Source organism: Magallana gigas, chromosome 3 (assembly GCF_963853765.1).
Source record: "Magallana gigas chromosome 3, xbMagGiga1.1, whole genome shotgun sequence".
Taxonomy (NCBI): domain Eukaryota; kingdom Metazoa; phylum Mollusca; class Bivalvia; order Ostreida; family Ostreidae; genus Magallana; species Magallana gigas.
In genome coordinates, this window is record NC_088855.1 from 55,098,202 (window position 1) to 55,122,299 (window position 24,098).

A 24,098-nucleotide genomic window follows, 5' to 3' on the forward strand; every position below is an offset into this window, starting at 1 on the left:
CGTTGGACTTTTAGCTAAACAGAGGCAATTCGGACTAAAATTTTCAGATTTTGTTTTTCCCTGAAATATTTTTGGTGGTACTGTAATATTCAAAGTTAAGATTTTATTTGTTAGTCAACATAATTTTGCATATTTTACGTTGTTTTTATCTCACTTTTTCGTTTAAATATTCGAATGGCACCCACTACAAAAATATTGAAAAATGCTTAAAAACGACAAAAGACACCATATCTCAAAATTTTGATCATTGATCTCATATAACTTTTATGCCTGCAGAGAAAGGTCAATATACATAGTTTAATACTATAAATGTTTAAGTATTATCATCATTCAGTTTTTTGTTAAATTGAATCAAAAAAGGGTATGAATTTGAAAAAAAGGTCGAGGAAATTCGGACTGGAATATTTATAAAATTTGTGAATGAAAACTTAATGCTTTGTGTCTGTTTAGTGTCACTGCCATTCATAAACTGTATTTCATTTTTAAAAGAGTTAAGCAATTTGTATTATTTTCACAATTAAGAAAATTTCAATCAACGTGTAAATTTTTTAGGGACTTTTCTTAAATTTTCAAAAAATATTCAATTGCCATTATCTCAAAAAGCAGGTCATTGACCTACTTTTTTGAAAGTGAAAAATAGCACTACCATGATAGGTCTTTAACACACAATAGATAGTTTTTCATTATCATCAGTGGAGTTTTTTTTCATTCTGAGTAAACGTATACCTTAAGATGTATTAAGAAATAGGCATGGTAAGCTCTAAAAAAATTAGTTCATTAAGAGAAAGACATTCTGCTTTTCTAAACAAGAAGGAAATTGAAGATGTTTTTAAACAAATTTATTATAATAAAAATAATAAAAAAGTGAACACAATTATTCTTCTCACAGTTAAGCCTTTCCTTTTTCACCTGGTAATTGTACTGTAAGGAAGGATATGAAAAATCTCAAGCTTAACTGTCTACTCCCTCTTGTGCAACAGCTATGCTTGTTTGGCTTCCAAAGTCACCTTACGTTTGTTGGAACAACAGATGTTACTTGTATTGATGCTTAAAAAATCTTTTGAATCAATCATAATGATTATAATTTCTTTAAGGTTTTTTTTTATCCTCGACTTCAAAGTATTGTTACCTGTTCTTCATTCCTTTTGTCTATATTGAAATAAAACATTGGAAAAGAATGTAAGGTAATTAGACAAGCTTTAGAAAATCTGGTCAGCTTTAATATAGTGGAAATAGTATAAAAAGTAGACAACTGTTTACTTTTCATTTGTACATCGGTGAATCAAACCCATGCTCTTAAACATATACCACTTAAATTTTAGAGCTTAATATGAACCCTGAGAATTTCTTTTCCAAATTAAAACCGAATCTAATTATCTATCTGAGGATTGGAGGTCGATCGTTACATTGCTTGTTCGACTCTGGATATACTGATATAACTACACTGGGTATACTGATATAACTAAATCTCTCTCTCTCTCTCTCTCTCTCTCTCTCTCTCTCTCTCTCTCTCTCTCTCTCTCTCTCTCTCCTGTGGTTTCATTGATATTCAAGGGTATCAATTTTCGTGGATGAAGTGAAAATCACAGTTTCAAGGATAGGTAAATTCGTGGCTAATGACCATATCAATACAAAATGTTAATAGAAATTGCACTTCGATGAAATTTAACTTCGTGGATCAACTAAAGAACGAAATCCACGAAAATTGGTATTCAACGAATATTGATGAAACCACAGTATATAATTTAGTCTTTCTGTCTATCTGTCCTCTAATCGATGACATATGTCCGTAGACAAGCACACGTTCCTGGATCCTTTGCACCCGTCTGCTAGCCAGACGTGGTCGGTTAGAAAGGTGTGTCAACATGACAGCAGCTGGACACGTGTTCTTTGATCAGAAGATTCTAACCAATAAGTCATCATTTCTCCTTTACCCTACATGAAAAAATTAAGTTTTACATTATTAGAAAAAAGGAAGAAATCCACTAAAACAAATTAAACTTGATTTTAAAGTATTTCCGTTCAGGCATGTACTTTACTTAATAAATGTTTTAATGCTAAACCATTCCTTAAACTAGCAAATTAATCAAAGATAATTGTTATCTCTACTGAAAATTACAGCAAACCCCTGGGATCGTGATTAACTGAATGAACAGGTTTTAAGTAAATGGACAACAATTACCTTGATTTTAACTCGGCCCCTAGGTGAGTATTGGAACTGATTGTATTTTTCGATGATGTCGCATGTTGCAGAGCTCATTTGAATTTTCCCAGCTGAATAAACACAATTTTCATATAAATAAGTATGTTAATGAAACGTCACTTCCATTAGAGATTAACGGAAAAACCCAATTTTATGAAAATCAGAAAATGAGTGAAATAGAAAATCGATTCTATATACATTACATTTTACTGTTTGGGTAGTAATTACAACGTGAAAGCGGAAACACATAATTCTAATTAATCATGTGATTTTAGCTAATCCTAACCTGTAAGCATAGCACGGGACTCCAACCAATAAATAATACACAGCATCCGATTTTTCGACCAAGATTAATATGCAGCCTACGCAGTATGACACCCTTCGCTAAACTTACGTCATTTGACCAGGGTTTCTCACTTTAAAACCAGAGAAATGTGAATAAGAGCCCTGTTAATTATTACCTTCGCCTGTGGACTCCATTCTAGAGGCGGTGTTGACTGTGTCTCCAAACAAACAGTACCTGGGCATCTTCCGGCCGACCACTCCCGCCACACAGGGACCTGAGCAGTGACGTCATAAAAATTACATACACTAAACCACGGTCAGTTTCAAGATTACAAATATAGATCATAAGGTAATGGTCGTAGGATTTACAATGGATATCAAAAATGTCATTAACTCAAAAGTACAAAAGTCAAGGCAATATTATAAACACATTACATTTGGCTGTGTGTTTTGTTTATCTTTTTTGAGGAAAGTAGCTTCCGCTATATCAAGTACAACGTTAAATGGTATGCATAATATGCATAAATATATCAATTAGAAATGTTCTAACTCAAACCTACGCTAATTTATTGAAATTCTGTCAAATATCGTACACGCTTAATATAAAACGTTTACAATAAATCTTAATTAAAAACAATACATAATTAGAGCTACGGTTACGTCGACTGACCCGAGTGTATTCCTATGCGTATGCGGATAAATTCGTCGATATGCACGGGGGATTTAAAGTCCGTCATGCTATTCCGGATGTCCAGAGCCATTTTGCAGATGTGAAGCGCATGCGCAGTTCCATTAGAATCAGGAATTCCGCTGGTGACCATGTAGGCATCTCCAATAGTCTCGACTTTGTACACATCATACTTGTCAATGCAAGTATCAAAGAGGCTAAAAAATAACGGTTCAGTATCAAAACTAGGTACATTTTCAAGCTGAAAAATGATTCTTAATTAATAAGTTTTTAAGGTTAATAGACACTCTGATAAGAGAGATAACTTTCTTCAAAATGTTTATGTTGATTTTTGACACTTTGAAGTACTTCAGAAAATTATTTTCAGAACAGTTCTCTTTAAAAAGTTTGGTTTCTATCAGTTTTACATCACACAATGCACATTATGTACTGGAGGACTGTGACGTGTTGTAGCAGCTCACAGAACTACTAGTTCGTAAAATATAGATTCATTTTGAAACACACATTTACCAGTAAGAGGGTTTTTTCTCAATATTCTTAGTCTTCAGTGTTACAGGAAATTGAATGTTGATACTTGAATTGAATGATGATAACCCTTGTTCAGACAACGTCATTTCCCAAAATATAGAAAGAAAGTTTGAATTTTCTCTTATAATTTAGAAATAGAACTCAGAAACTCAGAAGAAATGTCCATAATGTTAATCATAGTCCTTTTTACGAAGAAAATAATCTTACATTAAGGTATTCAATGTATAATGAAGGTACATTGAACAATTTTGAATCATTTTAAACCAGTTAAATATGTATTGCTAAATAACAATGAAAGTGAAATGAACCAAATTCACATGACTGACAACATGTAAGAAGCCGGTCATTTTGCACCTTAAAATTTTTTTAAAGAGTTATCTCCCCTTGTTGAAAAAAAGAAAATTTTAATTTCCTCAAAATATCTGCGGTAAATGATTCATTTTATTTCATATTTTAATATAGAGAAAGATTATGCATGTATTAACCAAGAGAGTTTTACAAATTTCATGTTACTTTTTACAATATTTTATTAAAACATATGTTGCCCATAGACTTCAATGCAAGATTCAATGTGTAATTAGTTGGACCATAATCAATATTTTGAAAATTCCTTTGGTGGAGTATTTTTATTTGATAACACCTTCAAAATGATATCATGATTAAGAATATCGGACCATTCATTTATTAGGTACAAAATGTGGTCGTTATACATCGAATACCTTAATTGACAAATGCATCCAACAAACTTTAATAGTACATTGTTTACCTGAGAACTTTCGACTAAATATTCAACTACATGTATAAGCTGACTTAACACTCTGAATAACGTTAAAGAAGCTAAGATTTGCCAGTTTCCTATCATTCATTACTGTGCCCATGGTAACAGATATCCTGAACAACCAACTTGTACTTCTTGTTTTAAATTTGAAACGGGATTGCTATATGTTGCAGGATGTCATAGAGTCTGGTCTACGATCACTGTCTGTTTTGGATTTGGAATAATACTGCCGCGTTTAGAAGAATACTGCTGCGTTTTACACATCTTGAGATCGACATGCTGATCGTGTTCACGGTCAATAAGAACTATTATATCTATTTTACACTCGACTAAAATACGCCCCTTACACCACACCAGCATCATGAATTAGGGCGTACAAACCACTGCTTTACAATGACCACTTTTGAAATCTATAATCGATGATTTAAACTATGTCAAAATTTGTGATACTTGCGAAGAATTTTCTTCGTTTGGAATATTTGCTGATTTTTTTCTTATCTGCAAAATATCGCAGAACCACCCCACGTCCACAGAAAGTACCCAATATACGGTAATTCGGTAACTGACACAATGATCAAAACATAACCTAGAACGCTTTAAATATAGTCATAGTAAACAAGCTCTACAAAAGATCCCGTGTGTTTTTTCGGGATGCCACCTTGATGCATAATTGTAAAGAGCTCTTTATTCCATCCCTAAAATGAATCCTAATTCTAGAGTATTTGCTTTTGTTGCAGGATGTCACACGAATAAGGCCAATGATCAAAGGTAAAGGACATGCAATTAATATGATTGACAAAAATCTTTCTAGTTTCAAATGATAAATATTGCCTGCAATATGATGAATACAATCAGTTATTTGATTTTTACAGGAAATCGATTTTTAAGGATTTTTTTTACAGTAGTGAGAACTGTGTTTATTCGAGAAAATTATATCGCATAAAGATGTGTGCTTGAACCTATCCGGCTCTTTTAACATCTTTAACGATAATTGCCACTTTTACTCTGTAAAAATCTTCAAAAACCAAAAGTGATACTCAATAAAAACACCTAAATTGAATGAAGTGTTTGAAAGTTAAGTTTTCTTCAACTTTAAGATTAAAACCTTTATCATGGTCTGAACTAAAACTACAACTTATAACATACATTGTAGATGACAGTTTTCTCTCCTTTTTACGTGTAAATGGTAGAACAACTAACACTATATAAATAGTGCTTGTTTGGGAAGCGGAGGTTGACAATGGTTTTCGAGGGGTGTCAATTTCAACAGTTACCCTCCCAAACAGGCACTATTTATTTTATTATACTGAATGTCTTACTTTTTACAAAAATTTTACTGCTTTTATATAGAAATGAAGTGAATTCTACGGCGAACCGTACGCGCATAATTTACGCGTATGTAACAATTCGTTGTTTCCCGTCGCCAAGTGTGTTGCTAAGGCTGAGGGTAATAGAACGGATTACCAACTCCGTCTATACCAATCAGATTTCAGTATTTAACATGAAAGAATAATAATGCATATTATAGTTTTTCCTCCATGGCAGTTCACATTTTTTACCCCAAAAATAAAAAGCTCTCTTTATCCAGATAGTGATATTCAACTCAATTATTTGAAACAAAATATTGAGAACATATATACACTTATGTGTCCTGAGAAACTGAAGACAACGTATTGACATTTCATTTACTGACATGGAAAACCCCATATTAATCGTTCAATCCCCAATATATATCAATGTACGCGTACAAGATCACTGTTTCCTTAAAAGTAAAAAAAGAAACCTTATCCTGGAATAAACAGTTGTAAATCTTAATAAAGCAGCAAATTAGCAAGCATCGCTCTATGAGATTGCATGTGATATAACCCAAAGTGGTTTCAAAGAATGCAAGATATATGTGATGTTTTAAAATACATTATCGTTCAGATGGACTTTTAGACGAATATTTCAAAAGGTGTTCTTCCTTTTGACTCTAATGAAATAAAAGCGATATAGGAAATTCTATACCAAAATTCCTCCTTTGACATTATTCCGGGCAATTTTACATTAATTGATTGATTGGTATTTGGAATTTCAGCACGGAAACTTTGATTAAATCGACATTAATTTAAAAAAAGACGCTCTTGTCTCTACTACAAGCATTCCATTATTAAATCCATTTTGATGGCCTTGTCTGACTTGAAAAACAGTTAATTCGAAATAAGACTCCAAGGGGAGGTCTCGTACCATAGGGGCCACCTATATTTAGACGGAAGTCAAAGAAGTCATTCACGGTCACGGAATGGTTAATCCACGAAACGATCAAAAGGGAGTGATTGTAGTTTAAAGTGATATTTTACCTCTGGAGAAATGAGATAGGAACACGACTCCACGGGAAGATCCATTACTTATCTTTAAAAATCATTTATTTCACAGGGGACATTAATATTTATAGTTAAGAAAATGAAAATATTTTATGTATGTTTTCAATTAGATGAGCATGTTTAATAAATCAAAATCATAATTCTTTTTATCTGCTATTTACAGTGCGATGGTAGCTTCAATCACAGTTGCTGCATCTGTCATCTTTGATGAGTATGTGCTCGATTCTCTTACTGCCATTACGAAAATAAATAAATCGGATACTTAAATAACTGAGCCTAATGTGACTTTTAAAAGTAAATTAGCAATTTGTATATACACAAATAAAACAATTATCATTTTGGTTACCAAACCAATAATATCCCTTGAAACCAACAGACAAGCGGCTGACGATATTACTCACGAGTAAATTTCGTTGAGGAGATCTATAACCTGCATTGGACGACATCTACTGCACAAAGAAGTGAATCCAACGATGTCGCTGAAGTAAACAGAGGCCTCAGGAAACTCTTCAGCGGGTACAAATCCCTCCTCCTTCAGTTGAAGAGCGATTTTCATGGGTAGCATGCGATACAACAGTTTCTCTGTCAGACGTTTTTCTACTGCAAGCTCCTTAGTTTTTGACTTTATCTCGTTAGCGTACTTAGTCAAACGTATAGTCATTCGGTTTACACATGTGATGTACCAGGCCAATAGAAAAAAACTGGTTAACGTCAAAATGACCTGCAAGGACGAAAACAAAGCAAACCGGAAGTCGGCCTCATCACTGATGGTCGACAGAGAATTCTTGAGCAGCTCGGACGAATTGTGATATATTACAAAGGCAAAGTCAATAAACTTGCTTACATTTCTGAACCATTCTCCACTTTTGATAAACCGCTCGCTTTCCGTTTGGTTTCGGCAAACAGAAGCATAACTTTCTGACCAAAGTTCCGCGTTGACTTTATCCATATATTCATCTGCATTAAGGTCGTTCTCCATGTAGGCCTTTTTGATGTTGGAATCGTAGTTGAATACAATGCTGAGATAAGACTGGGCTTTTCCTTCGATGTATTTGTATACTTGGATCTCTTTACTATTAAAGTCACACGTGGTGAATAGGTAGGCAATCCTCGCCCTCTGTAACCCAACAAGGTCAATATGGCGGAGTAGAAACACCAGAACCATAAGCTTAGAGTGTATATTTTTCCCAGAAGGAATGTCTATGTTGACAAATAAGTCTTCCATTAAAGCATTATTTATATTCGTAAAGAACTCCAAGGCCTCTAGAACAGACAAAGAGGATGTGTTTATTTTACGTCGTATTTCTAATATGTCAGCTATCATTTCGAGTTTTGTCAATTTTGTGTTATTCACAGTAATCGTGTCAGTTTCAAACACCAAATTGTGGGCAGCTTTGTCGGTGTTTTGTTGTGCTGTTTGAAGGACAGCATAAGATTCATTCGTTTTCGTGTTTAAGCTTATAAATGTGGCGGACCTCCCTCTTTCTCGCTGCATTGTCTGTATAAATTTGGTGAGATACCTAGCAGAATTAATTCGCGAAGTCGCTATCGCTGTTGTCTCCTTCAGCTGGATTGCTTCTGACAAGTTGAACGACGAGAAGACGATCATTGCGACGAGAGGAACGATGACCACGAGGATCATTCTCCAGTGCTCCAATATGGGACGACAACTTCCCGTGGTTTGGAGGTAATGAGTTTGTAGAACGTCTTTCTCCGAAAAAAGTGATTTATGGGAAACTGGTGAATTCGCATCCCTCGCAGGAAACTCTGGACTTACTTTCATTGACTTCATGCTGTGGTTTATTGCATTAGTTTATTCGAACAAAACGCCACGTTTAGGATGGCGTCCAAGTAAAACAGGGCTCTAGCTGGCATATCTGGAATTAATTTCGTACATTGTCCATAACTATTATTATAAGTAAATACTTCACTTTCAATCCTGGCCTGAATTAAACTAATATTTTTTTATGTCAGTGCCAAGAGTAATTGGCTCCAATCAAGTTTTATAAAAATATGAAAGTAGCGTATTCATATATTCCTATGAGCAGTTCTTTCCACTAGTGACACGTGTAAGATTTTGGTCAGAATTGGTTTTGAAGCATGCAAGATGGTGCTTGATTAATGATACTAAAGGAGATGAAGCTTAGGCAAGATCACTTGTTTTGGTAAAAAAGTGTTAAATGGCATTAGTTATCAATTCCAGACTTGGGTTGTTCAACGGATTTAAAATGTAACACCAAAAGGCTCATCTTTAAATATTGCATTATTCCAGCAATATATTTGATTTGAATGGATAATCACTTCGACATGGCAGTAATGTTTGAAGAGAATAAAAGTACGGTCCATGAATAAATAAGCTATATTTTCTTTGTTTGACACTCAACTATGTACCAAAACGTAGAAAATAATAAAACTATACATGTAGTGCTATAGTATTTATGATTAAACAGCAACGATATCGTAAAGTTTAGCTTAACAAAATAATTGTACAAAACATATTTATTAAGCAATGAAAATAAACTTATTAATTACTTCTTCATCTGATCTCTCATATTTCTACTAATATTTAGTTTTATAATTTATTTGCACATGATAGAGTCGATCTTTTTTCAAATACCAATTTTGTATGAAATGAAGATAGATACATGTAGGTATAGCAACCATTCGTTTTGCCTTAGGTCAAATTTGTCCCCATTAATCATGAAAGGACATAATAATTATACGAATAAAAACCTCTAAAAATTTTCAAATAACTGGTTTAGAACAAATTGCTGCGCTCGCTGCGATACAGTTGCTATCAACCTGTTTTTACCCAGACCTACCAGCCAAATTTCTGCCATCAATAAAATTACTCTGTGATATTAGTATTTCATAGAAAAATACATGTCTTCTATTTGGTATGAATGGTTACTAGATAATTACAATATTGACTCGTGGCCTGATTTTGAAATTGACTAATAAGTAACAAAGGCGGCGGTCATTGATTAATACACCAAACGCGTTCAGAATTAGTACATTAAGATTAATAAGTTGACTAGTTAACTACAAAAGCGCCAGTCATTTAACATGTACAAAACGCATATAAAGACGTTAACATTATAATATTGACTAATTGCAAACGTGTCATTTATTGATCAACGAGACCCTCCAATGCATCCAGAATAACGAAATGAGTAAAGTTGATAATGGCGTTAAATAAGTAACTTACGTTTGCAAGAAACAAATCAGCAAGATTCAATTAAGTGAGACTGTTCCGATGTCTACTGAAAAGACCAAACATGGTTTATCCATTTACCAAAAGATTAATTCGTCAATAAAGCTGAAAATTAATCTTTAAATCAAATTCATAAGAAATAATAGGACTTTTTAATTCGTAAAATTGACTTCCAAACAAATGCCTAAAATCCCCAAATATCATAATAAAAGGATGAGGTTTTTTTAATATAAAAGCGCAAAAATTCATTACTGATGCATTCGAAATTGGGATAATTTGTTCTTGGTTGCTTAATCAATTATAGGTCTTTGATATTTAATGAAGACTTTCTGATAAAGATTATTTGTGGATGCTGTTCATTTTTTTCACATGCTATGTTGTTATTTAGCTGACTAAATCTTTAAATTTGTATTTTTTCCAACTTTATTGCCTAAAATCTATACTATCCATATTTTAAGTTCACAGAATTTAATAAGATATATCGCCACAACTATTTCACCTTGCTTATTTAAGACTTGTTACACGATGTACAATTGCTTACTAAATTCAAAAACAAAAAAAAATATTAGTTACATTAAAACGTTAGATTCATACAAATTGTATAAAGTGACAAACGTCAGGATAAATTTTTTGAGCATAAAACAGAAAGGGTCCTTTAATTCAACATGTCCATGTTATTAAATCTTATCAAATATAAAATAGTTCAAGACACAAGACACATTTGCAATTATTATAAAGTTTCTGCGATCAATGATATTCGATAAAAAAACCTTACTGACACTAACCCTCTCATACTCAAGCTTTTGATAGAATCTACCAAAGCAATAATTACTTACCAGACGATGAGTATCCAGCATCATTCACATAACCACAGTAAAGCTAGATGATTCAAATGTGAGAGTCAGACTAGCAGCTACCACCAGACCAAAGTAAACTGTCAGGTATCTCATCAGTTCTTTATAATCTGTTATCGATCAAGTTACCTACCAGTTACTGTTATCAAAACATATTTACGAGGAGCACACGGTGAGTGCGACCGGTCAACAGGGGATGCTTACTCCTCCTAGGTACTTGATCCCACGTCTATCTTAATAGAGGTCCGTGTAGCCCTGCTTTGAATTTGTATTTCGCTCTATGGATTTTTGAGACGGTTTACAGAGTGTTATTGTCATTTTTTATTGTAATCAAAATGATATAAGACATAAATTCTGTTTGCTGTCTGCTAACCAACTAACGAAAAATTATTTTTTTGATTACAAAATGTGAATTTTTCTTTTATTATTTTGGTTTAAATTTATTTTTCGCGAAATTAAAGAACTCGATTCCTTTTATAACCTACCGAAAACACGAAGGCAAACAAAACAATATTTTCAAGATTAGAAAAATTATTCTTTTTTATTTTCAGAGTATTTTATTGTGACGAAACATCTATACCATTTATTTAAACTGAAAGTTAACAACGTGTTAGATTGTCTTAAACGCTAAGCTAAGCAGTTTTTTTTTTTCTTTTTACTATTAACGTCTTTTTAAGACGCTTTCACGTTACCTTTTTTTTTTTTTTTTTATAGAATTTATAGTACTTTACTATATTTTCGCTAGCCTTTGGCCATTGATTCTGCAAAAACACTTAACCAAACGATTTTAAGTCAGAGTTTACATAACAACACATTTATAGTCTAATACCCTTTGCATGAGACCCTGTTTAGTTTTCCGTGTCATATTTGTAATCAGCAAATTTAAAGAAAAACTAACGTGCAACATTTATACCAATGAGGCTAGACTTGGTTCATCAATTTACCAATATATATAAAATTACTGATGAAGCTTGATTAAACGAATAAACTAAATCTTTATTTTCTATACAATCTCGACCAAATTGTAAAAACAACAAATGATATCCTGTAAATGCGAGCATAAATTAATCAATCCGTGGAAAAAATAATAAATAATGAAAAAAAAAATAATGATATTATATCAAAAGTGTAGACTTTTAATATCATATAAAGTTTTTTTTTAACATAGAAAATAAAATAATCATTAGAGAATCAAATTTTTACAGCATCAATTTGGATTGCAAATTTCGATATTACGATTTAACATATTTATTTAGTCTAAAAAATGACGTGATTTTTGGGTGTAAATTAAATTATGAACGTTAGAAACAGTTTAAAACGCAAACAATCACACAGTTTGTGAAGTAAGATACAGATTGCCTTGTTTCATACGTGATTTTATACGTTCAATTATGAGTCACTGCTTTCTTATAAGATGTATAAAAGATTGTCTTGTCCGTAATTCCCGTGAATAAAATACCTAAAGAAAGTTAATCACAAATTGTTAAAAACAAAGTTAACATGTATTATCAGCAAGATTAATATGCATGTCTCCCTTCTAAGAAGGGGGGGGGGGGGTATTGGTTTGCTGCTGTCTGTCGGTCGGTCGGTCGGTCCACCAACAGTTTCCGTTCATTTTCTTCGCAAGGAAGGCACATATTGAAATGAAATTTGGTATACAGGTTTATCAAAATAATATCTAGGTCAAATTTGATTTTGGGTGCGATCAAGCAATTTTTCGACAGAGCTATGCCCCTTGGACGTAGAAAAATTCCAATTATTTGTAGTTTCTGTTCATTTTCTTCATAGAGGATGCTCTATTTTTAATGAAATTTGGTATACAGGTTTATCATAATGATATCTAGGTCAAGTGTAATTTTGGGTACGTTCAACCGTTTTTTGACAGAGTTATGTGCCTTGGACTTAATTTTTAAAAAGTTGCAGTTTCCGTTCATTTTCTTCGCAGATGTTTCCAAGGTAGGGGGGGAGGTCTGAGTGTTTTACATCTCTTGTTTCAATATTGTAAACTGGCCAGGCATATTGTGCTTTCCCTTTATTAAGTATTTCTTTGATTGTTATTATATAATTCTTGATCCGCACAAAGGAAATCAAAACTTTCCAAAAAAAAAAAAAAAACACGACCTTTAATAAAACCATTGTTTTTTTTTTAGACACAACAGCAATGAAGAATGATCTGATCGATAACTGTTCTCATATTTAACACACATCATTGAAGAAAGCATATCTTTTGATAAAGGAAACAATTCTAATCTAGTTTGATTGATGGGAGATTGTTCCTGTACGAAAAGCAATTAAATCGTGGATACAAATCACAAAAAAAACATCTTAAAGATTTAAAGTTTTCATAAAGGGAAAAACTTCTTGTCTAGCTTTTTTAAAAAAGTTTTTATAATTCAAGGTATCTAAATCCTTATTGAAAATCATATCAAATCCCCGGCATTGATAACTTGTTGAATGTCTTGTATCTGAGATATAATATTCGTATAAAAATAATCCTGAATCTGTGTTTGGACATTAATATTTACCAAAATAAATTTGTTTTCTGTAGTAGTAGAATCGAACATAACATAGTTACCAGTTTTATCATATAACTGGTAAAATACAAAATGCCTCAAGAAAAGGCACATCTACTTTTGAATTTTGTTTTCTGAGTTGGTAAGCAGATTTTATAAATTAAACAGTTAGTAATGGGTTATTGTTGATCAATGAAACTACATATATATTGGCTATTATCAAATTTAAAAAAATTCTAAAAATTTATATATATATATATATATATATATATATATATATATATATATATATATTGGCTATTATCAAATTAAAAAAAATTCTCAAAATTTTCTCATATATATATATATATATATATATATATATATATATATATATATATATATATATATATATATATATATATATCACAAAGTGTTAACAAATTAGATCATCATTCTTACCGGCCTTCCAATATTGGTTTCTACATATTCTTTTTGCTTAGAAAATGGTTTGGAACCACTGTCGTCTGAACGATCAAATGCTAAACAAGGCATCATAAAGTTCTCCAGTATCTTAAAGAAGTTATATCTAGTAAAATAAACAATGTCCAAAAGTGTCCATAATCAAATGATGAGTACCATGTTGATGTCCGGTGAACTCTTTTACATTGATGTTTATTGTTTTTATCTATGTTTGAGATAGACAAATTGTTCAGAATTAATAAATTGATTTACGGCAATAAGCCACACTTACAGATGTCAGTTGTGTGCAATCATTTTGTCAAGGAAAATGAATTTCGGTACCTTACTGAGTTGTTTAGTATAAATATGCGACTTAAACATTATCTACATAACTACATGGTAAACAAGGGCAACGCAAAGCGGGGCATCCCCTCGTGACTTGATTTGTAGGGGAAAATGCATTATTTAAGAAAATACACGTATAAATTTTTCAGATCAAAATAAATATGACACAAGTATTTCTAAAAACCACATTGAACTCATACTGCAGTAATATTTATTTAATCCTTACCCCAAGCTTTGTGGTGTATAAATTGGAGGGGGGGGGGGGGGGGTTACATGTACGTGGTTGCACACTTTTTCTATTCCTAGCAGAAACTCAACACATGTACACATATGCTTTAAGTTAAATAATTTTGATTCAGTAAGTGACATTCATTTTTATAGAAGCATACATAAACGGTCCGTATATATTATGAAACGTAGCTGAAGAACTAGCGAGTCTGATCTGATGGACAATTCTATTGCTTGTGGTACATCTTCGCGTGATAAATGCGCGATATCTGTCAACCTCTGAATTTTTGGACTAGTTCTCTTGTAAGTAATACGGGAATATTTGTCCGAGAGTCGACTGCTTGTTTCGATGTTAATCAGATCAGTTTAATTTCTTGCCCGCTTCAACTTTTACCTATGGGCAATATTCTAACCCTCCAATACAACAAAACGTTTGGTTTTTTAACCTTAACTACATTAAAATCCTAAATATCTGAACTGCATACGGTAGCGATTTTCTTAAAGTCGAACATAAAATTACCGGAGAAGTCTTTTGTCAAGTCGTACATAAAATTCATGTTTTAACTTTGCTGTTTTACGATAATTTAAAAAGTATTAAATCAACTGACTTAAAATCAATAGGGGTTGTCCTTTTACCATGCCAAAGAAGTGTACAAAGTTTGATGAATATTCATGAGAGGGTTTTCGTGGAATTTTGCTAAAGAGCTGACAGTGTGAGTGTGTGTGTGTGTGGACACACATACACGCACAGCAGAGATGCTATATCCCCCTCGCAACAAGTTGCGAGAGGGGATAATAAGAGGTGCTACATGTACCATGGTTCGGACAAAACTGACTGCGGTTTGGACGGTCTGGATTATTGTAAATCTGACGATATGTATTGATTTTAGACAAAACTATTTAGCTTAATCCGGGAGGTCAATTTATTAAGGTGAATTTACAATTTAAAATATCTCGTCCTTCTCAATGCTTCCTCGTTCTTATAAAGACATTAAAAGTGAAAATAACATTCAAATAAGGAATTAATTCATTTCTGGCTAGTTCTCTTCACTTTCTTCTCTTTTTTTATCCTTTCGGTCGGCTTCTTGCTTTTAGTTTGTTCCGATATGCTCAATCTTAAGTAAGTATAAAATCATTTCTTGAAGTCCAATTTGCTTTTTGGGAGTACTAAGATCACGGCTTCTGTTCATCGGTATAAAATTTAAACAATCGATTATGGTAATGTTTTAGACAATATCGGATGGTAACCGTCCGGGTGCACGGACTTTTTCATGGCTAGTGAGCACCTGTTGTTTATTGAAGAATTTGAACGGGCCAATAATGTTTGAAATAAGAAGTGTAAAGGATTTGTTTAAACTTTAGTTTCAACAAAATTTACCCCTATGTCATGCCACGACTCAACGAAAACCAACGTAATCGTGCGGTTGGATGCTTGCTGGACTATTATACTTTCATGTTAAATACTGAAATCTGATTGGTTAAGACGCAGTGGATAATCCCTTCTATTACCCTCAGCGTTAGCAACATCCTTGGCAACGGGTAACACAACGAATTGTTACATGCGCGTAAATTATGCATGTACGGTTCGCCATAAACTTCACGTCATTTTTTTTTTTCAAAAACTTCAAAAATTTCAATTATAAGCGTACAGACATCGTGTATAATTTCTTAATTTTTCATATTAATGCTACAAATAATGTACAAGTTTTCATTGAGAAGACATTTAAAAGTATCTAACTATTTGTCTTAAAACATGTATATTAATGCATGTTTGTATATATAAATATTTATACATAGAAATAATGTTTTTAATTTTGGTATATAATTGTTTATGTAATATGTATTTAGAGATACATGTACGTCGATAATCTATAGATATGCATAACTATGACTCACAATACTTGTGTCTAATATACATGTGCACACACACAAAAAAAAATTGTGTACACAAATATGAGAAAACTAAGCTATCATAGTAAAAGGTAGAAATATATTAAGTAAATGTACATGTAATACCCTGGCTAACCCGGAGGACAAACACATCTACATACAGTCCATCACATGGTCCCCGGGTGTAGCACATATACACATAGGCAGACCCTAGGTGTCTAGGGTATACAATAGTAATCACAATATATTTATCAATGTTTTAAGTTTTGATGAATATTTCGATGATTTTAAGTACATTGTAATGTAATTCATATCTCTAATTAAGTAATTCTTTACATATTCGTTTAGACTTTGAGAGGTTTCATTTTTTTCTTCAAATCTACATAACATCTTAAATTTGTAAATTCTATAAGCAACATAAGATATAATATTATTCAAAAACTGTACCTTGAGGTTATTTTCATAATAGAAGCCTATGATTACATGTTTCCACATAATATCTAAATGCAAAGTCGTACACAGTTTTGACCATATATCTTTGACATTGTCACATTCAAAAATAAGATGTTCAACGTTCTCTGTTGTGTCTTGACAATAATCACAACATCTGCTTGGTCTTAACTTACACTGATGTAAAAATAAATTTCAACTTAATATATTATTCAATAATTTGTAATTAAATTCACATATGTTCTTATCATATATGTTTTTAATTTTATTAAAGTATATTCTATTCCAGTTTTCTTTTTGAACGTTAAACATGTTCTTATAATAAGATTTATAAATGGGTTTTTGGAACTTAGTAGTCAACAAATTTTCATAAAAGAATTTACATTTTTTGTCTGTTATTGTATGCCATCCTAAATGAAATGTATAACTTTTCTCAACATTACTTTTTGTGTATTGACTACATGTCATATCAAAAGTTACACATTGTTGTCTTATTACGTTTCGTAAGATATTATATTCACATATAGCCAATTACATTTTTTCAACAAAATATCAGATAATTCATTTAGTGTTTTCATTTTGCCATCTTTCTTGAAAAGATCTTTTACATATAATATACCACTTTTTATCCATCGTAAAAAACACAACGTTTTGCCTTTATATTTAAATAGTTCGTTGTTCCATAGGGGTTGTTGTACAAATGTTACGTTTAACATGTTAAGAATGTTATTTGTTTTTTACAACTATTAAAACAACAAAATATTTCTTGATAAAATTTAGGAATATGATTAATAACTGTAAAATCTTCCATATTTCTCTCAGTCGTTGATAATATGTAGTTCAAATTAAGGTTGACCCTTTTCAAATAAGCATTAATGACCTCATTAATTAAACATGACTCTGATAATCTATTAACCCAAGATGCTTTCAGTGCTTTTAACTTGAGTTCTATGTCTATTACACCGATCCCGCCTTCTTCTATTTTTCCTATTAATGTATTTCGTTTAATTCTGTCATGTTTGTTCCAAATAAAATTGAAAATGGCTCTATTGACTTTCTTAATAAAACCATTTTCGGGAAGTGGGAGAATAGATGCATTGTAAATTAATTTTGACACAGCTAGATTATTAACAACACACGATTTGCCAAATATAGTTAGTTTTCTCTTTTTCCATGACTCAAACAGTTTTTCCATGTCGTTGTAAGTTTTCATCCAATTTAACTCATTACATTTATTTTTATCATGACCGATGTGAATTCCTAAGCATCGCACTGCACTGTTTGTTACTTTTACTCCTTCTATAATTTCATGTTTATCTTTTAAATTGCCCATGAGTATACATTGGGATTTATTCAAATTAATTTTTGATCCTGCATGGCAGCAAAATAGTTCAACAGTCTGTAATGCCTTTTTTAGAGATGAGGTGTTTTTTAAAGTAAGAGTTATATCGTCTGCATATTGCAAATATTTAATCTCTTTATGCGTATCGTTAAATTGAAAACCATTTATTGTATTATTGTTTTTTAATTTTAAAGCTAAAATTTCTGCAATAAAAATGTAAAGCATTGCTGAAATTGGACATCCCTGTCTTATTCCTCTTGACATTTTACATGACTTGGATATCCATCCATTATTTTTTACTTTTAAGACTGGATTTGTACACAAAATCTTAACCCAGTTTATGAAATTATCCCCAAAGTTAAATTTTTTTAAGACATTAAAGAGAAAATTCCACTCAACAGAGTCGAAAGCTTTTTCAAAGTCTAGAAATAATAGAATCCCATCATTATTATTTTCTGTAAAATTTTCATATATGTCCAATATTAATCTCGCATTAACGCCAATATAACGACCCTTAATGTAAGCCGATTGCTCGTCTCCGATTAATTTATTAATAACCTTTTGTAATCGTCTAGCAAATATGAATGCTATAATTTTGTAATCAGTATTAGTTAAACTTAAAGGTCTATAGTTTTTTAGACTTTTTCTGTCGCCACTTTTAAATAGAACTGTGATTAGTGCTTATCGTTGAGTATAACTTAGCTCTTTTTTTTCATATACGCTTATGAGTAAATCAAAAAATATTGGTGAAATATATTCCCAAAAACATTTATAAAATTCACAGGACAGTCCGTCTAAACCAGGGGATTTGTTGTTTTTCATATTAAACACCGCTTCTTTGCACTCGTCTAAAGTTGGTAAAGTAAAAATTGCATATTTCTTTAATAATTTCTGAGTTTGTATTGATTATTCTGTTATTAACATCTTTTAATTCTTTAATGGTATTGTTAGTTTGATTTTTCTTTTCTAGTCCTAGGAAATAGCTTGTATTTTTTTCACCTTCATTTATCCATCTCTCTTTTGATCTTATTTGCGCGCCTTTTGCAATTTCGTTTTGTGGTTTATCAAGTTCTGATTCAAGATCACGTTTTTCTTTCATATTAATCTTTTCACTTGGTAGAGTTTCTATTTCATCGATTTTCTTTTCCAAATTTTGTATTTTTGATTTTATATTGTTTGATGACTTTTTTGCGAAGTTTATTGAGAAGTCGCGTACTTTGAGTTTAAAAGTTTCCCATTTAGAAAAAGCATCTAGTGAATTGTCTAGATCTTTAAAAATATTTTTTATTCCTTCTCTATACTCATCGTTATCAAGATGTGATGTATTTAGTTTCCAGTACCCTGGGCCTCTTTTTAATTTATCAATTTTTACAATTATTTTCAAAAAACGGTGATCGCTCATTCTATTTCCTTTACTATGAGTACCTGGAATGCGTTTAACTTGAATTTTTTCAACTAGTTCAGAGGCTAATTTACTTGTAAATATGAAATCAATTCTGCTTTTTGGGTTGTTTTCCGAATCACACCAAGTATATCCCTCTGTATTAGAATTTTTTAGTTTCCAAATATCTACAAGATCTAAATAATTAATAATTTCTGCTAACTTTTTGTGCGATTTATCATTTTTTCTTTCAAAGGAACAATTAAAATCACCACATAAATATTAATCGCTTTCTTGTAAAGAATGCAGTGTAATAAATCTTTTCATCCTTTCGAAAAAAGCTGTACGTTTTGAATCATCATTTGGTGCATATATATTTACAAACGTGAAGTTTTTATCATCTATTTTTACGTTTACTAAAAGTTTTCTACCATCTTCCGAACGGTGGGTATTTTGAATTACAAAATTTAGTTCTTTACGAAAAAGAATAGTGACCCCTCTGCTAAACTGAGAGTTTGAAAATGCATGCACAGATGTTCCATCCCAATAAAAATTATATTTGTTTTCAAATTTTTGAATAAAATGAGTTTCTTGAAGAAAAGCTGTATCTACTTTTTTTTCTTTTAACCATGTGTAAATCTTATATCTTTTTTCACTAGAATTTAATCCTCTTACATTGACTGACAGTATATTTAATTCATTCATTTCTCAAAGGTTTTGTATTACTTTGTGTTATATGTGTTTATATATAAATACCATAATTCAAAATATTAAAAATAAAAAAAAAATACAAATAGTAATAATAATCGATACATTGACATGTGTTCTTTTAGTTCATTCGTTTTTAACTATTTTTTCTTATGTAAACTACAGTACATATAACAATAATTTTCATATGTAGTTTAAAATACAGATTAACTGACCTAGGTCTCACCCTCCGATTCCGAACTCTCGGAGTCGGGATTGCAGCCAGATGCATCACTGTCTGATGCCGCACGCAATGTTTTCAACATGTCAACGATTTTTCGTTGCTTTGCTTGTTCGCGGTTTTGTTTTTGTGCTTTCGGTGCGTTATCACTTAATTTTCTCTTGCGAACTTTTTTCGCCACTTTTTTAATGATCGTTCCCAAGGTGTTCTTACCAGGCCATTTATCTTGTTTTGTGTTGATGATCCCTGTCCTATCCAGACCGGAGCCCCATTCGTCGTTGTAGGTGGTTTCCACGAACGTGGTAGATTGTTTAGTTGATCGTATTTTTTCTTGAAACAGTTTCACTTGCACGCTCTTATTTTCAATAATTTCTTCCATCACTGCCTCCTTAGTGGCGTTCCATTGTTCGTTCGTTTTAATTTTTTTCCCGAGTCGCATAGCTGAGAGAGCGTCTTCCGCAGCTGTTATTTTACTCGCAGCATCTAAATCACCACAACGAATCGCTTTGGTGTATTGAAACGCATGTTCGGCGGATTTATGTTTGACGCCGTAGATATCCAATTCGCACGGGTAAAAATTAGACAGAACGTCTTGTGATCCGCTGAATGGAACGATATGCTTCTGGACTTCATAGTGTGGACATTCTTTCTGTCCCGGTAAATGACCAGGCTTTTGACATACTTTGCAGCAAGAATCGTTCTTACATATTGATTTTGTATGACCTGTTTTCCAACAGTTTGTGCATTGAAGTATGTGGTTGTTCTTTGGCTGTCCAAAGTGCAATATTTTACAACGAAGACCTGCAAATGTATTTAATTTCGGAAGACTTTCTCCAGCAGGTAGAGGCTCAATATACATGAAACGTGTACCATTGAGAATACTAGTCATTTTATTTGTAACTGGGTGACGAATCTTTTCGTACAGTATTTTGTTGTGAGTTTGACTTTCAGTTTATATAACATTTCATGTACGGCAGATTCGTCAACTGATAATGGTAAACCACATATGCGTATTTTAAGTGTTTGCTGAGACACTGATGTCGCTCCCGAAGAGTACGGATTTGTGTCGTAAAAAGAAGCAGAAATGTCGTTGATTTCTATGCCCTGTGTTAACATTTTGTTTCGGCTTTCCAATGTTTTCAAATAAATGCGCCACAGATTGCGGTCTAACTGTAGACAATGTAGGTCATCACCAATAACACGCATAATCTGATAATCTCTTGTCTTCAGATGTTTGAATATCTGAGTTTTTCAGGTGTACGGTCGACTGGCTGTGAGTTTTCGCTCACACTTCCTGTGTTACCTGTAGTACCTGTGGCCATCGTGTGTTCAAGTATGCGTGACCGATTCACCCAGTTAAAAATATATGCACAAAATATGAAAATGAATAATACGATGAAAAAGCGAAGTATTTTACACATCCAAGAGAAACATATATACACTTATCTATATGCGAAGTCATCCAGTCAAAAAAGGAAGTTTATCACCGGCGTAAACATCCTAAAATTGTCAAAACGATAGGAGCCTGAGAAACACGTCCCTCGGTGTTCATAACACGTGACTTCTTCGTCAACTTCACGTCATTTAAATGTAAAAACAGTAAAGTTTTCTTTGAATTTAAGACATTCAGTATAATAAAATGAATAGTGCCTGTTAAGGAGGGTAAGAGTTGAAATTGACACCCCGAGAAAACCATTGTCAACCTCCGCTTCGCGTCGGTTGATAATGGTTTTCGAGGGGTGTCAATTTCAACTCTTACCCTCCCAAACAGGCACTATTTATATAATGGCACAAAATACTGTAGCAAGACACTTTGGAGTTCATCAGAACACCATCCAGTCATTATGGAGACGTTTTCAACAATCTGGCAACACCCAGGATCGACCGCGCTCTGGGCGACCTCGTGTGACGTCACGTCAACAGGACAACCACATTAGACTTGTGCATCTGAGAAATCGTTTCCAGACAGCAAGTTTGACTGCCCGTAGCATTCCAGGGCTTCGACCAATTAGTCCAAGAACTGTGCGTAATCGTCTGCGCGAGGAAAACATCAGACCAAGGCGTCCAGCGGTGTGCCCAGTACTGCTTCAACGTCATCGTATCGCCAGACTAGCGTAGTGCATACGACATCTGCGATTCAGAATACAGAACTGGGCCAATATTCTGTTCACTGATGAATCCAGATTTCATTTGGATAGCAGTGACGGCCGTTGTAGGGTGTATGGAAGCGTTTGGGAGCGTTACAAGGACGCTTGTGTTGTGCAACGTCGACAATTTGGTGGAGGTAGCGTTATGGTGTGGGGTGGAATGTCAGCACGTGGAAGGACCCCTCTACAAATTGTCAATGGAAATCTCACCGGCGTATGCTATCGAGATGAAATTGTTCAGCATCATGTGATACCCTTCGTACAGAGACATCAAAATCACATCACTCTGCAGCAAGACAACGCAAGGCCACACGTTGCACGTGTAGTCAGGGACTTGTTTGTTCAACAGAATGTCGATGTCTTGCCTTGGCCAGCTGTTTCCCCCGATTTGTCGCCGATCGAGCAGGTCTGGGATGAAATGGAAAGACGTTTACGCCGTTTACCAAATCAGCCAGCGACATTGGCTGGTTTAGGCCAGGCTTTAACCAACATCTGGAAAAACATCCCTCAAGCATTTCTGAACACTTTAGTGGCATCAATGAGGCGTGGCTGTCAAGCATGCCTGAACGCAAATGGTGGTTACACGCGTTGTCAATTTTGTTAATTCAATTTCAAATAACAGTGACTTTCGAGTGTGCTGAAATTGACGTTATTCGACTTTGACATTAATGTGTTATGAGATGTTGTTACGAATACAAGTGTTAACAGTATTACAAAATATAAAATTTGTACATTGTAATTTTTAAATGTTTTTTCATTTATTAAATAATGCACAGTTTCTTTTTTCCGCTAGTATATTATTTCGACTTAATCATAAACAATTTTTTTCAAAGTGTGTTAATATCGACGATATCAACGCACTTTGAACAAAAATTTAAAGTGCGTTGACTTGGTTCCAAAATAAATGCACTTTGAAAAAAAATTCAAGGTGTGTAATTTTTCAAAGTGCGCTGTAACAAAACAGATACGATACTTTCATAATCAGAACAGAAATATCTCGATATTGTTTTTTCAAGTTATGCCGCTTTTCATGATTTGTTCTGTACATGTAGTAAAATTTAAAAATCGGTTTGCAGATTTCATAATCTACAAATTGAAATCAATTTTACACACAAAACTGGAGAAGAGCACATGTAGTGTATGCAGTTTCTTTAGCTTAAGGGCGCAGCAGAATAGAAATTACAAAAAGAGTAAAATCTTTGGTACACTTATTGTAACTCCTCAAAGCATGAAAGGCGTGATGATTGATTTGAATTACCTCTCTTTGTGCAGCTTAACGTTGACGTTTAACTTCTTTTTAGATGTATTTATTTCTGGTCCATTCTGGATTATCGTTTCCAAATACAAAATATATACTTTATATGCTATATCAGTTAAAAAAAATTAAATGAATATTTTATAATGCATCATATAAACAGATAGGAGAACAGGCATTACATATATAAATCCTCTCCGACAAATAAGGTCAAGGTCATATATACAACGTCATACAACTGTACAATTGGTGCGTTCACAATTCT

At 32.8% G+C, this 24,098-nt stretch overlaps 2 protein-coding genes across 2 annotated transcripts; both read right to left on the bottom strand.

Annotated features, from left to right (window-relative positions):
• Positions 1–876: 876 nt before the first annotated feature.
• LOC105328112 (uncharacterized) lies at positions 877–11,032 on the bottom strand. The gene is made up of 6 exons (XM_034480517.2): positions 10,896–11,032; positions 7,247–8,722; positions 3,159–3,373; positions 2,665–2,763; positions 2,183–2,274; positions 877–1,935 (listed from the first exon to the last, which is right to left on the bottom strand). Exons 2-6 carry the CDS (start codon positions 8,635–8,637, stop codon positions 1,861–1,863), a joined length of 1,872 nt encoding a protein of 623 aa, XP_034336408.2. The 5' UTR covers positions 8,638–8,722; positions 10,896–11,032; the 3' UTR covers positions 877–1,860.
• Positions 11,033–20,426: 9,394 nt separating this feature from the next.
• On the bottom strand, positions 20,427–21,753 carry LOC136273469 (uncharacterized). Its single transcript, XM_066077899.1, has 2 exons — positions 21,744–21,753; positions 20,427–21,112 (listed from the first exon to the last, which is right to left on the bottom strand). Exons 1-2 carry the CDS (start codon positions 21,751–21,753, stop codon positions 20,427–20,429), a joined length of 696 nt encoding a protein of 231 aa, XP_065933971.1.
• Positions 21,754–24,098: the final 2,345 nt, after the last annotated feature.

Coding starts and splice junctions, on each gene's coding strand:
- LOC105328112 (XM_034480517.2), bottom strand. CDS start 8,637: ATGAAGTCAATGAAAGTAAGTCCAGAGTTTCCTGCGAGGGATGCGAAT. Junction 2,275..2,664: donor AATGGAGTCCACAGGCGAAG/GTAATAATTAAC, acceptor GTGTTTATTCAG/CTGGGAAAATTCAAATGAGC. Junction 1,936..2,182: donor GGGGCCGAGTTAAAATCAAG/GTAATTGTTGTC, acceptor TTTTTCATGTAG/GGTAAAGGAGAAATGATGAC.